We start from the raw sequence: 14679 nt of genomic DNA, 5'->3' as shown, positions 1-14679 counted from the left end.
CGACTACCGAGCAACTAACACTGCTCTACTCGTATTGATACTTGTTAGTCTCAAAGTTACAAATTTGCCTTGAGCATATGTCCACAGCGAATCACTTTCTCAGGACAATTCTGCAGGAAAAGATGATTGAATCAGTGTTGTGAGCAATTTTGTATGCGATATCCTGTCTTCAAGCTCGAAGGCTGAGGACTCGTGATAGAACGTTACATTTGGGTGTAGAATGCACTGGTGGGTAGAACCGAGTAGTACACACCGATCATTCTACTTTATAAGCAAGAAGTGGTCCCCCACCTTTCCTGCTATCATTGTCTGATCATGAAGTTCGCTTGCACCGCTGTTGCTTGGACGTAGGTAACAGAGTACCAGAGTGAATATTGCTCTCGATTACTGCCACACCGCCCTACATATAAGAATGTTTTTTGTTTTGCTGGCCCTTCTGGTCCTTTCTCCGTTTGCTCGGACTTCTTCCTCATTCTATGACAACCCTGAGCAAGATCCATTACCTCCTACGGGCCCAGACAGCACAGAAGAACTTCATAGGAAATGGGACTTTGAGGTATTGCCCTGCTGATGTATCTCACTGCTCTGGTTCTTCTTCTCATGACTTTATCATTGATCCACCATAGTGGGGCTTTTCAGGAATATCAACTTTTGCACACTTGAGGCATATAAAATGCTTAAGTGAGAGGGACACACCCTTGTCAGTAGCCTGCAAAAACGCTATTTACCGTTGTCCTTTGCATTGACCGAGTCGGCAGCGACATCGGAATCATAGGTGCTCCTTTTGATACGGCTGTCAGCTACAGGCCCGGTAAGATCGTCTTGACGCTTTTGTAAATTCTTCTTTGTATCCTACAGATTCCCCGAAGCAGAGAACATCCAAGCTCAATGTGAACCTCCCAGGAGCACGCTTCGGGCCTCGTGCCATCAGAACAGCTTCTGCTCGTCAAACCTCCTTCCGTGGCTTCAACCCTCGCCGTGGCCTGAATCCATACACTTCACCGTACACTATTTTTGACTGTGGTGATATCCCTGTTACACCTTTTGACAACGCCCTTGCCCTCCACCAGATGACATCTGCCTTCCTCGAACTCGGTTCCCGCGCTCCAGCTTTCGCCCACTCGACCAACCCAAAGCCCAAGCTACTCACATTGGGTGGCGATCATAGCATTGCTCTTCCAGCCCTCAGAGCACTTAACAAGATCTATGGCGGACCAATCGCTGTATTGCACTTTGACGCCCATCTCGACACCTGGCGTACGTATCTTCGAGTCCGTGTCTACTTTGTAGACAATCAGAACAACCCCTCAGAAAGGCAATACTGACTACGGAATTGTAATCCAGACCCGGCGAAGTACCCGTCTGCTTGGCCATCTACACAAAGCGATTTCACTCACGGAAGTATGTTCTGGATCGCCTCCAACGAGGGGTTGATCCTGAATGGCTCATCTGCCCATGCTGGGCTGCGAAGTCGTCTTATGGGTTGGGATGATTATGAGGATGATGAACGCCAGGGTTTCCTGCGCATTTCAGCAGATGATATCGATGAGATGGGCACGGCAGGCATCGTGAGTGCGATATTGGAGAGAATCGGAACCGATACGCCGACATACTTGAGTTTGGATATTGATGTGCTTGACCCGGGCCTGGTCAGTAGACCGCTATTGTCACCTTCACAAGCCATGTTGATGTCTGACTACAAACAGTGCCCAGGTACAGGAACGCCCGAAGCAGGCGGCTGGACGAGTCGTGAGGTGATCAGAATTCTTCGGGGTCTCGAAGATTTGAATGTTGTCGGCGCGGATATCGTCGAGGTGGCGCCTGCCTATGACGGAACAGGGGAGCAGACGGCACTAGTCGCAGCGCAGGTAGGTTTCGAGATATTGACCAGCTGGGTTGGGCGCGGCATGAGCGAGATAGAGAAAGCGAAAGGCAAAGATAATAAGAGCCAAGCTTCGGGGAATGGAAGAGACGAGCTATGATGACTGAACTCAGGAGATCCTGCGTCGGAAAAGAGTATCGTCGATATACATTGCGTTGTTCCTCTACGCTTTAGGGATATATTTCGCGATAGCGAGAGTGGGGAGGTTATACATTCTACTTTACACATCGAAGGTCTCGCGCTGATAAAGCGCACTGTAGCCGGATAGAGCCCCAAGGCACTGGGCTGAATAGTCAAACACTTTGATTGAATCTAAAGCAGTGTTAGCGGACGTTGTTCGTCTTGACAGATACTTTACTCACGCGCAAGGTACTCTCTGAGTAGAATTAACCTGGGGTCATTAACCTGGAGCAACAGAGACTTCGTGCCTTAAACGGTAATGGAAATGAGCTGTTTCGGGCCTATGGCCCCGCCGGTCCTTCGGCGCATCGTTAATAGCTCTAGGGACTTATGTCCGGGCCAAGAAGACTCTGCCCTACGGGTTCTCTACCTCTGAGGAACTCTGCCTGGGATACTAGCTTTAGGATATCTCGCCCAAGCGATATGGACTCTGTTCGATAGGGTGTCTGTCCCGAAATCGATAGATATTCTTAGCGGATCTACCCGATTTCCAAAGTAGAATGGATAAATCTCATACGATAGAAAAGATGGTGGTTTGGTCTCGTCGTAGTTTCAGCTTTCGTCCGCCGTATTCTAGCCACCAAGAACACTGAAGAGAGAAAGTGCGATGAAGCCGCTTGACTGACAGATGATTTTTGATTGCATGCTTTTAGGCAGTCGTGAATTCCTGATTATGAGTCTCCGGCAATTTTGCCGGAGTCGATCCAATGATGGCCATGGATTGCGTGAAGTGAGCATCCCAGCAAGGATTTCGATGGGAACGGCATTGACGTAAACGCAGAGAGGAAGTCGGTTCCTATTCTGGCATGGGCTAGGTCTCATTGATCATTGAGGGTTTGCAATTGAGATGAGCGTGATTGTACTTCTGACTACAATCAAATTGACGGGAGCCCCTGACAAAACAGGGGATGCGAACATGTGCAAGATTTTTTTTATACTTGGCAAGACTAGACAAATGAGAAGCGTAAACTTATCTTGGAATGTCCTGAGTTCATGGACCAAACCTGGAGGCAATAAGTTGAGACAACGATTACATTGAGCTGCATGCGTTCCTAAGTATATCCTTTTTCATTGCACCTCGTTGGGGCCATACTCCACTCCAATTTATGCCTCCCGTTGGAATCTCTCATGTTCAATTTCTCCATCTCTATATCTTTGATCATACGAGCCTTCCCATGCGTCAGTATCCTCTATGACGTATCATAGCCTGTATGGGAAATCACTTCGCTTGGCGCCAGATAGACAAGCATGTGGCCGTTCTGTACTGTTTGACACTGACGGGATAGAATAATGGGTGTGTGGGGACTCAATTTAGTACAGATGGAGCAGTTGCAGCTATTTACCGGATGTGTGTCGAGGTTCGGGAGCTTGATCTTGTATTTGACTGCTCCGCAATGACAATTGGCATCGTACCAGACTCTTCGCCTCAGCCACGGCGGCGGTGGACATGATGGACTGTTGGATAAGGTGAAAAAAGATGCGAGCATCAGCATAGCGTCTCGAGCACGCCTCTTGAAGAATGGCAAGCACCAACGTGGCAATCGCTTCGCAATGTGTTTATCCCAACTGGGATGACATGGTGGGCCGACGGCGACCTCTGTGCAAGCTTCCCCGAATGCTTGGGTCCATGCATCATGAATGCCTGGCTCTACACCTACCTTCCCATCGGACCCATCGATTACAAGCACCGACATGACTCTATGCTGCACCGCAAGAGATTATAGAACTTAGAAGCAGTATCGTAATGTTGACGCCATTAGTGTGCATTATCATCAACGTATTAAGGGCATGGCGTGCTGCCCAGCATAACGGACTTGGCAAGCTTTAGGTTGGTTCGAGGGCACCAGAGGGTTTAACGGCAAGTAAGGTATGTACCTGTGAGTGATGACCGATTATCCGAGGCCAAGAACATTAACAAAGCGCTAAGGGGCGGATCTGATAAGATCTGAGGGGAAGGTAAATCCACGCTAGATTAAGCGAATCTTTGCTCTCCCCTTGCATATGGCCAATCATAATACTTAAATCCAAATAATTAATGACTCTCTCAAAAGTTTCCGACCCTCTCACACCCCACTCAAATTACGTCATGTCATATTCGAGGCCCCAAAGTAGACTAGCGTCGTAAAATGATTTATCGTTATCAGATGATCTGATTGTCATTCTCCCAACAAGGTACATTCATTACCTTACTTTAGTCTCCGTTACTTTGTCACTCTATGAGAAAGAGAATATACTGTGTATAGACCAATAGTCGTTTGTTCTCTCAGTATAATAATCAGTCCCTTCCTATTCCTCCCTTTCCCTGCGTGCTGCACTTCCCTTTCCATGATCCCCTCATGGCAGAAGTGGCGCCAGGAAACAGTCTTCCTGCTCATGGTGATCAAGACCAAATCAGCGTGGATCATGAAGATGATCAATCCTCCTTCAATTCAGATGCCACACAGACTGGAGTCAAGAACATAGAAGCGGTCAGTCAAACATGGACTCAATCGTCACTCATTGCCGCTTATCTTGGGTGAGCTTTACCGTTGCCCATCTTACTGTGATCCCTAATCGGCCATGGCATCTCTTGTTCCAAGGGGAACCATCATGTGTCGAATTAGCATCAAAACACTTGGTCGATATACACCGTTGCCGCTTGAAACGTCATGTCTTACAATTTGTCTGACTCCTTCATAGCATCTTCCTCGTGGCCTTCTGTACCTCCCTCGAAGTCCAAACAACAACAAATTTGACCGTGTACGCAACCAGTGCTTTCGCAGAACACTCGCTAGTTGCGACTGTCTACGTGGTTCAAGGCGTGGTCAATGGTGGGTCGTACAGTACATGAGACACCACCATGGGCGCTTCTGACCGCTCGCAGCCGTCATTAAGTCTCCGATGGCCAAAATTGCAAACGTTTTCGGTCGACTAGAAGCATTTTCCATCAGTGTCTGTCTTTATATCATTGGCTACATCCAAATGGCTGGCTCCAACAATGTCAAGACTTTCGCCTCGGCTCAGATCTTCTATTCCGCTGGTTCCACAGGCTTGCAAATACTGATACAGATATTTGTTGCAGATACTAGTGACCTACTCAACAGGGCGCTGTTTTCCAGCCTACCAGATGTCCCATTTCTGATTACCGTTTGGGTTGGTCCGCCGATTGCCAACAGTGTACTGGCCCACACCACATGGAGATGGGGCTATGGCCTGTGGACCATCGTTTTGCCCGCAGCTTTCATGCCGCTGGCTCTCGCACTGTTCCTGAACGTGAGAAATGCGGCAAGGCTGCATCTTCTTCCTCCGTCTCCGTGGAAGGGTCAAAGTGTAGTCGGAGGTTTCAAGCATTTGTGGTACGAGCTCGATATCATTGGCTTGCTGTTGCTCTCGGCTGCTTTTGCCTTGATCTTGATTCCTCTGACGTTGGCCGCAACTGCAAAGAGTCACTGGCATAATGCCAGCATAATTGCCATGATTGTTATCGGCTGTGTCTGCCTTGTCGTGTTTCCCTTTTGGGAATCCAGTCGCAAGCTAGCCCCGCGACCGTTCCTCTCATTGCGTCTCCTGACAAATCGTAACGTGCTCGCCGGCTGCGGCATTGGTTTCTTCTATTTCGCCGTCTTCTATACCTCGATCCAGCCATACTTCTACTCGTATCTGCAGGTTGTGCAAGACGATTCGGTGACGGCAGCTGGCCACATCGTCCAAACCTTCACTTTCACATCAACAGTAACGGCAATTTGTATATCCGTCATCATCAAATATACCCGCCATTACAAGTACTACATCACCGCCGGTGCTTGTATATACCTCATGGGCGTTGGACTAATGATACGCTATCGATCGCTTGGCAGCTCCACGGGTCAAATCGTGGGCACGCAGATTGCCGTGGGCATTGGCGGCGGAATGCTTAACGTACCGGCTCAACTGGGCGTGCAAGCTGCTGTATCGCACAGCGACGTGGCTGGCGCAACCGCTATATTTCTCACTGTTGTGGAAGTTGGCGGAGCGGTAGGGAATGCGATCTCAGGGGCCGTCTGGACGGCGAATATCCCCGCGAAATTAACTAAGTATCTGCCTCCAGATGCACAATCGGATGCTGCATTGATCTTCGGTAATCTGACAATCGCGAAGAGTTATGTGGGAGGTAGCCTGGAGAGGTTGGCCATTGACCGGAGCTATCAAGAGACGATGGACCTTTTGCTGATCATCGCCGCTTGTCTTGCCGCACCATTGATACCTTTGAGTCTGCTAATGAGGAACTACAGGTTGGATAGTATTGATCAGAAAGTCAGAGGGAAGGTTATTGGACGTGACAGGGCGCAAGACGAAGGGCCCCCAGAAGTGCAAGGGGATAGGGGAGAAGCGCGAGAGAGAGGCTTCCTCGGGCGTTTATTGAGGTGAGATGAAAATAAACCATGAGCGTGTGTGCCTAGCAGCGGATATTGCGAAATTGGAATATGGTCAAGATACGTACTGAAGTATCAGATTAAATGTTGAAGCGTCTTGATTGCATTAAAGACAGTAAATGTCACAGGGTAGAGGGTAAACTGTAAGACACCAGATTGTTTCGGCTATGGTGGCTAGGGCCAAATCTTTCGATTGTGACCAGTCATCTGCTTCGCATTTCTGTCGGAGTTGCCCGAGCAACAAGAAATTCGGAGAAGAGAATTTTCGTTCAATAGAGTAGGTAGACACAGTAGACGATTTCTTTCTTAGAGTCCTTTGCGGTCTAGAACAGTCCCTCAACCACGTGTAGAGCGCACAGCCACCGAGGTGCACAGGCAGAACGGCACTCTACAACAGTCAGAATAGGATGATTGGAACAGAGACGTCTGATATCACAAGGCTTTGCTATGCAGGCGCTCTGTTGCATATTCCGCTAAGCTTGACCTGCAGTCCATGGTTCATATCATGTTTGTCTTTGTTGGTCCGTGAACAAGGCTGATGTTTCCATGTAGGGCACAAGTACTGTGGAAATGGGACTCACTTGCCTCCAAGCCGAGACGCTGCTTGGCGGGGACTCAGGGGTCCACTGTAGGCCACTGTACCTGAAATGTTGGCAACAGCAATGCCCTCGATCCTTGCAGACATGTACTCGGAGAAGGAGCGTCTCTGCCTGACATGGCGTCAGCAACAACCATCAAGGCCGCTTCCGGGGAAGATTGATTGGTACCATGCTTCCTTCTGCAGAAACGTCTCTTCCTCCCTTCCTGCGAATTTAACATCTGTTCCCCGATAACATTGTTGGTCAAACTGGGAGTATGGATCAGCGAAAAGCATCGCAGACCTGTATTTATCGCAAGCTGAGAGCTATAAAATTATAAAATCATAAAGTATTTGGGTCAGACTTTCAGTAGGTGGACGTAGTTTCAACTTGAGTGTCTGGAAGCTCGAAGCGTCCAGAGCTCTCAAAGCAGAAAGAAAAGCTTCTCGGATTGGGAAGCAGCCTTGCATATGCAGTGGTGCATTGAACAATAGAATCTACCTGCGTCGTCGGGCTTCCCACTTTTAAGAAAATCCCACTAGAAGCTGCTTGTCTCAAACATGAAGCACACCACTGGCCGCAGCAAGGCGACCGAGGACTCGTACGTAGCTCGTTGCTTGTATGTCAGTCGCAACCGCCGCCAGTAACTGATTTGTCTTCGCTTGCAATTCAATTCTGTTCTGTTTTTATCTCTTTCTAGTTCATCCTGATTCCTGTAAGACTGAGAGCCGTTAAGAAGGTCGGGCCCTGCTCTTGACAAGGACCAAACTACCAGCTAGCGAGACTTTTTGACTTGTTTGCCTTTGTCAACCACTTTCTGATAAGATAAATCCGTCTTTCATCAACATCACCCTGTATTGAAAAGCCATTCAAGTGGTTAGGGAGGAGGATTCTCCAGGCCTCAGCAAAGGGAGCCTGGTCTACCGCCCTGTTTGAACCACCACCCCCCCCCTTCTCCCCTCCAAAAAAGTAAGTACTCACTGCTCATCATAGAGGCTGAGCCAACCAGCAGCGGTGATACCTGTCAGTTGCCGCTCAACCTCCTCCCCTACCTTGAATTGTATTCAGCAGGAGCTCTGACATTTCCCTCTCCGCTAGCTGGACCACCGCCATTCAACGAGCTTTCGGGAGTCCGACCGCATTGCAAGGGCATATACCCTTAACCCGCCGCGCCCACCACAATTCGCATAACACCATATTCTCTGCTCAAGGTCGTCTCTTCGATATCACTGTGCCAGGTTTGGATCCGCCTCGTTGACTCTCGCACCTCATTCTTCTCGTCCTAAACACTCATCAAAACCAAAATACCTCACCCGTTTATCAGAACATCCCTCTAGGCCTAGACTCGGTCAACATATACCAGGAGTGCGCAGCGCAACATGGTTGTCGCTACAATCAAGTATGTCTCACCTCATACAGCTGGAGCAGGAGATCAACAGCCCTCGAATGGTTCCACCAGGAAGAGTTTGCTGACACAAGCTCTTCAAGGTGTGTCGTAGTGGGCGACGGTGCTGTTGGAAAGACCTGCCTCCTCATCTCATACACTACCAACAAATTTCCTTCCGAGTATGTGCCCACCGTGTTCGACAACTACGCTGTCACTGTCATGTAAGTCTGAAACACCTTACCGTTTTCGAGCGCTAGCTCAACCTTTCCCACCTTATCGAGCAATGTTGTCTCAGCTTTGTTGCAATGAATACACGCTAATGATGGGGCTCCTTTAGGATTGGCGATGAACCCTACACTCTCGGTCTATTTGATACTGCCGGTCAAGAGGACTATGACCGCCTCCGTCCTCTCTCATACCCACAGACCGACGTCTTTCTGGTCTGCTTCAGTGTCACATCCCCAGCGTCATTCGAGAATGTCCGTGAGAAATGGTTCCCGGAAGTTCATCACCATTGCCCAGGAGTACCTTGCCTCATAGTTGGTACGCAGACCGATCTTCGCGATGACCCACAGGTGCGGGAAAAGCTTGCCAAACAACGCATGCAACCAGTACGCAAAGAGGACGGAGAACGTATGGCAAAAGACTTGGGAGCGATCAAATACGTGGAGTGCTCTGCATTGACACAGTACAAATTGAAGGATGTCTTCGATGAGGTAGAGAATACCAGTCCCACTTTTCCTCCAACTCGAAGCTATCTCCACATTTGCTGATCAGAACCTTTGTGTCTAGGCTATTGTAGCAGCCCTAGAACCCCCGCCAACTAAGAGAGGTGGAAAGGATGGGAAGAAGCACCGAGGTTGCGTGATCTTGTGAGCTATGAGAAAAGAGGAAATGCTGCCAGGTAGCAGTGGTATTCGGACGGCTCGCCATGGTCCCCAGAGGGAGCTCAGCCTGCAGGTTTGATTATGATAGTTGAGACCTTACAAGCAGGTGCTATGAAAGAGCCTACGGCTCGGAATGAATAGAAAAAGACTTCGCGGTTTGGTCTGTCGTCTGCTGATACTTGTCTCATTATCGGTGGTTTTTTAACTCACTCACATGTCTATCCCAAGTGCAGCTCCCGATCGCTCTGTGCCGATTCCGCTTGAATGCATTTGTAGACAGATGGATCCGTTAGTACTGCTTGTTCGTGTTGTTATCTCGGGCTCGCTACTCTCGATGGTGCTCTTCAACTTTCTCTACACTTGATAGACCTGCATGAAGAATCTCCTGTCGAGGTTATCTTACTGCAATGCTCATGCGTCGCCATCTGCAAAATTCGGCTAATCAAGCTTTAGGTCCCAACTCTTTCCCTTACAGCATCTCTTCAAAGAAGACCGAAACAGGGAGCCACCTACTCTTGCTGCTCGTGTGTCCTTGTCCTTTCTGATAGCAATATCATTCTTTTTAGGGTAGCTCTTTCCGTGGCTAACATCTAAAAAGGGTACCTGGATGGGAGAAAACTATATAAGATGTTCTTCTGTGTGGCTGCTTTAATCTTGTGGCTTATAAACGTCTCTCTTTCGATTCGGATTCTTAGTGAGCAAGCTCAGAATGGCGGTCGGACGAGCAGCTATTTTCGACGGTCTCTATGTGATTGCACGTCATGGCACCTGCTGTCGATGTCCTGCGCTATCAAAGGTCGCGACTCATGCTAAGTGGAACCCCAATGGAGACAACACTATTGGTTATAGGCGTGGCCAGGCGCGTTGGTCAGTCCGCGCACTACCCCCAAACACCCACCGACTCGCGCCATTTCATAGACCTTCGCTTGTCACCAACTGCATCTTGTATAGTCTCCAGTTGGACTATGCAAAAATACCGATTGGGCTCAGTCGGCTCCCAAGAATCACTGTATACATAGGGAGTCCGTTCGGATGCAGGGAACCACCTATATAAAACAGAGACTGAGGATTTTGTGTAAGGCTTTGTTGCTCAGGCTTTCTAGCTGCGTTTTTATGAGACGCGAGTCTTCATTGATTAGGTCCAGCCTGTTCAGTGTTAGCCAGCTCGAATGCAACAGCAGAGATTCCAATCTCTAGTGTTATGTCTCAAATACGTGAAGTATAGTCGATTGGAGAACGGACACGTACTGATATTGTCTTGACGTAACCTGATCTCTTTACTTTTTTAATTAGCTGAAAGATGGCAGCCTGATGGTCCTCGCCACAGCCAAAGATTGACCGCAGTGTACAGATGCTGAAGTCTTGATATAGTATGGTATGTGTGAGCTTCATTGCTTAGAGCCTCTATTTTTCTGTGAACGATCGTCATATAGAAACATAAAAACATACTGGTGGGTTCTGGTCTATGTAAATATGTGCATTATGGAGGTAAAAAGGTCTCTCAGGCACCTTTTGAGTCCGGTAAGCAGTTCAGTGGTAAAAGTTGATCCTGCTGGCAGATATTGAACAATGAAATAGAAACAAGTAAGAAAACTCAAAAGGTGTAAAAGACTGACGATAGCTGATAACTCAAAATGTGAACGCTGCGTAGTGTAAACGTTTGTATCGCCTGCCTGTTATCTGGAAAGGTGACAAAGGGGACACAACGAAAGACCAGGCAAAGGGCTTCAGCAAAAGCAAAATCACAAACCGAGCAACATGCTAATGCAACAAACAAGTAATATATGTAAAGTTTCCGTTCGAAAGAGGTGACACTGCTGGTACCACTAGTGCATGTCTGCTGAAGGCAATCTGTTGCTTAGTCGCCATCAGTGACCTTGCATGAAAATTGCCTAAGAATATTGGGCATTTGGCATCACGGAATGCATCTATTGGACTGACTTTAGAACGGGGCTACAGAGAAAAAAGGAGTCCTCCGGCTTCTTGATGAGAAGGGTTGCACTGAGATCTAAATGTTCAGCCGGTGTACGGTGTAATGAGTATAGTATACGTGCAGGCTCATACCCTTCTCGACAGCCTTGTATTTCCCCCTCTGCTTCAATTCCGGTCAATGAGCGGAGATGGGGAAATCCACGGACACCATAATATATCCTGAGCCAGTGAGCAAAAGTATGACCAAAGTTCGCAACAGGGGTTTTGGCCATCACTCCCTGCAAACATTGTTTACAGGAACAGAGTGTTGCTTCTTTCTTCTCGCTAATCACACTGTGTAAGAAGCAGAATGGAAAGAAAGTTCGAGTCTCGAGCTTCACTGGGAATGAAAGTCTGTATCCCATTTTTGGTCCCGAAGTGCTGAAAGAGCCCATCAGATAATGTCTCTGGGATGGCAAATCATAGCAACAGTCGTGCATGATCCCACGAACGAGAAATTCCATTCAGGCAGAAGGCACTTGTTCAGGCATCGGCTGGCTTGAATGTAACTGACAAGGACAAACCAATTCTTTACAAGTGAAGTAGAGAGCGGCAAATCACCAATACATGCCGACAATTGCAACCGAAAAGAGACATCATGCAGGGAAAGTCCTCAGTGGTCCAGCTGCAGGCCGCCAATGCATCATGCCCACTCTGGTCAAACAACCAAGCATGTCTTACAGTGGTGATGCGGCCAGGACAGCTCAACATGGCTAACGCACCTACCTGCTCTTCCGGAAAACAAAAAAAGTACAGGAGCAGAGACGTCAGTCAAATCACTATACATCAAACCACAGACATCTTCCATTCGCGTCTTTGGCATCTTGAGCCGGAAGGAAATCTTTCGCAGAGCTTGGCCAAACGTACAAGAAGAATCCTCGGGAAGCATACATGGGTATTCTCCATCATCAGGCATTGCAGCAAGACTCTGCACCGGACTACTCATTCCAGTGATTGATGCCATGTAGGATCGCCGTACACCTTTCCAACCTATCGAATTCATTCCAAGGGATGGTTTTGCGGAACTGAATCGTAAGAACAGGCGCGACGTATCGCAGCATCAGTCCATCCATTTCATCGCATCGGATCTAAGATACGGCCTGAACCTACGGTTGGCAAGAGTGAGGGGAAGCGGTCCGCAAGGATTCTCTAGAGCGATTTTGGTTCCTGAAGGACTAAGCGTCCAGCTATCTATCTGCTTTTTGATGGACTAATAGAAACGAAGCCACCAGCTAGGCTGCCGACAAGCTGAAGCACAAGACTCGCCATGGGGCCGGTAGCGTCTATATGAAGCGAAAGCGCAGCACAGACCCAGGCTTCTCGTGTCGAGCTGCGAAGTGTGAGAGGACATGTGATTTTGGCGCAGGAGATTATTGAAGCCATGGAAATGATACCAGCAGCATTTCCCCAGGCCCCTTAGAACCTTATCACCCTTGTAGAGTTAGTGATCAAATCCACCTGCAATCCAACTCCGCATGTGCGCTGCTCCTTCGGCTTCATCCCACCCCCAACCCACAAACCTATCAACTTGCCCTTTCTCATAGTAGGCTGCTGATTTCGAGACTTTTCACTACTTTGTCCATCTCCTTCATATCCACACCCTTGGTTCCATGAATATGCTCCAGCATATCTCCGTGATAACCTAATTTGCGAAGCAGATAGCGCTCACCGTCGATGAATTTCGAAGTCGTGAAGATGGGATTCTCGTGCTCCAGGGGCTCGTCCTTGAGCCGCGAGGCTTTCACTTTACCTGCAGCGGTCTTTTCCTCGGGAGATTCAGCCGCCTGATGACGTTTTGTGATGGCAAGGTCAAGTTCAATGCGTTGGTCCCTCATTCGATCACACTGAGCTGCTTTTCGAAATTGAGTCAAGGCCGCTTTGTGATTATCTCTAATGGCATAAGTGATGCCGCGATAATGGTGAAATTTACTCTTTTCAAGCTGCGACAGCTCAGTGGCACGGTCTGTAGCCTCGATATTGTGAGTTGCGGCGCTTTTCAAGACGTCGCCGCAGCCTCATGGGGAGTTGTCCCTTGCTCTTTCGGATCTTCGCCTGCCTTGAGAGTACACAGGAGAATGTTGGTCCCACAGATCGAGATGAGCCGATCACTTGAGGCATGCAAACCTGGGTCTTCTACCCCGGAAATGTTCTCGTTGTCGGCCTGGGCTCTCTTGAATACATTCTGGGAGTCCTGATACTTGGCTAAAGCCAGGTCGTAGTTTCCCATCCGGAGAGCTTGATCGCCGACTTGCTTAATGGAGGCACAGGTGTGGTAGAGCTTCCAAGCTGCTGCACGAACCCAGTGAAGAGGCGGCATCATAGTCTTCGATATGTCCTGCGCGTAGGCGGCGTCGACATTGCCTTAGAAGTTCACATTCTGTTCAGCGGTCGTCAAACTGCGAAATGGCTTTTCGGGGTCAGTATGCCCTTATTAAAACATAGGATAGGATCGACCCCTAAAACCAGTTCTGAAGCAGATTGGGGGGGAGCCCATTACATGGCACCGTTGGATCATGATTCAAAACAAAGCAGTTAAACATGATTGAGATGTCAGACCAGAGTGCCGAAAAGGAAGGAGTCACTCCGAAATGACGTACCTCTAGGAGAGCCTTTTGGATGGCAAGGCTTGGAGAGCCGGCATCTGTGGGTTCGATCCGGAAATTTAAGTTAAGTTGCGGTCGTATTCTACTATTAGTGACACCCAAGATATAAAGCAATCGTGTGAAGCTAGGCAGATCCTGAACTAGCATGATGAAACTGGCATGGACTTTGGTGTTCCCTTGGGTCTTGGCCCATGGGAACTTGATATGCAAGCGCATAATGTTGTTCTTGAACCTGGCAACGAGCTGTGGCTTTTGACAGACAGTGGTAACTTCATGGTTTGTCGTGCATGTGAAATTCATCTCCCAGTCGCTGGAGATAGTCACAAAATGGTTTTCGCGGTAGAGCATCTCATGTGCCTCACCATGGATCTTCTTGCTCACAGACAAGACTGCAGTGTGCAAGCGGTATGGGCGTACGAGATACCGATCGGGTGGTTGCCGAACATTGTCGGCCGTGAGAAGGCGTGTAAAGATTTTTCGGCGAAGCTCTGACGTGATCTTCTCCAACGGTGACATCTGCTTCTGTGTAGCAGCGGTTGATTTTGGCAAGGTGGAAGATTGTAGGAAAACGGCATTCCCAGGTGCGGAGATGTAGCTTCCAAGTGCTGATGTAGCCATTTACAGAATCAAACTCTAGGAGAAGTGTTAGTGTCAAAGCTCGCTCATGATGGCTTCAACAGGATTGTTGCCAGTCTAGGGTAAACCAACAAGTTTACAATCTGGTGTCGCTTGGGTAATTAGGTAGAGTACAATGTACCACGTCCGTGAGGACAGATTGTCAAAGGCGGGAAGCTGTCAGA

The 14679-nt window shown here is 48.5% G+C and overlaps 4 protein-coding genes across 4 annotated transcripts; 3 read left to right on the top strand and 1 right to left on the bottom strand.

Moving 5' to 3' along the window:
• Positions 1–412: 412 nt before the first annotated feature.
• On the top strand, positions 413–1982 carry HO133_010101 (uncharacterized protein; the record flags this gene model as incomplete). Its single annotated transcript, XM_037300957.1, has 6 exons — positions 413–556; positions 627–700; positions 759–811; positions 904–1257; positions 1345–1649; positions 1707–1982. The coding sequence occupies 6 exons, from the start codon at positions 413–415 to the stop codon at positions 1980–1982; spliced, it is 1206 nt and encodes a 401-aa protein (XP_037153774.1).
• A 2416-nt stretch (positions 1983–4398) lies between these two features.
• Positions 4399–6448, top strand: HO133_010100 (uncharacterized protein; the record flags this gene model as incomplete). Its single annotated transcript, XM_037300956.1, has 3 exons — positions 4399–4577; positions 4742–4872; positions 4926–6448. 3 exons carry the CDS (start codon positions 4399–4401, stop codon positions 6446–6448), a joined length of 1833 nt encoding a protein of 610 aa, XP_037153773.1.
• A 1962-nt stretch (positions 6449–8410) lies between these two features.
• Positions 8411–9294, top strand: HO133_010099 (uncharacterized protein; the record flags this gene model as incomplete). Its single annotated transcript, XM_037300955.1, has 4 exons — positions 8411–8430; positions 8520–8639; positions 8756–9134; positions 9211–9294. The coding sequence occupies 4 exons, from the start codon at positions 8411–8413 to the stop codon at positions 9292–9294; spliced, it is 603 nt and encodes a 200-aa protein (XP_037153772.1).
• Positions 9295–12814: 3520 nt separating this feature from the next.
• HO133_010098 (uncharacterized protein) lies at positions 12815–14497 on the bottom strand (the record flags this gene model as incomplete). Its single annotated transcript, XM_037300954.1, has 5 exons — positions 12815–13290; positions 13401–13523; positions 13576–13611; positions 13674–13683; positions 13874–14497. 5 exons carry the CDS (start codon positions 14495–14497, stop codon positions 12815–12817), a joined length of 1269 nt encoding a protein of 422 aa, XP_037153771.1.
• Positions 14498–14679: the final 182 nt, after the last annotated feature.

Source organism: Letharia lupina, assembly GCF_014066315.1.
Source record: "Letharia lupina isolate WasteWater1 chromosome Unknown contig_8, whole genome shotgun sequence".
In the NCBI taxonomy this organism is placed as follows: domain Eukaryota; kingdom Fungi; phylum Ascomycota; class Lecanoromycetes; order Lecanorales; family Parmeliaceae; genus Letharia; species Letharia lupina.
The sequence above is the reverse complement of the archived record's forward strand: the minus strand, read 5'-3'. Positions and strand labels throughout refer to the sequence as shown.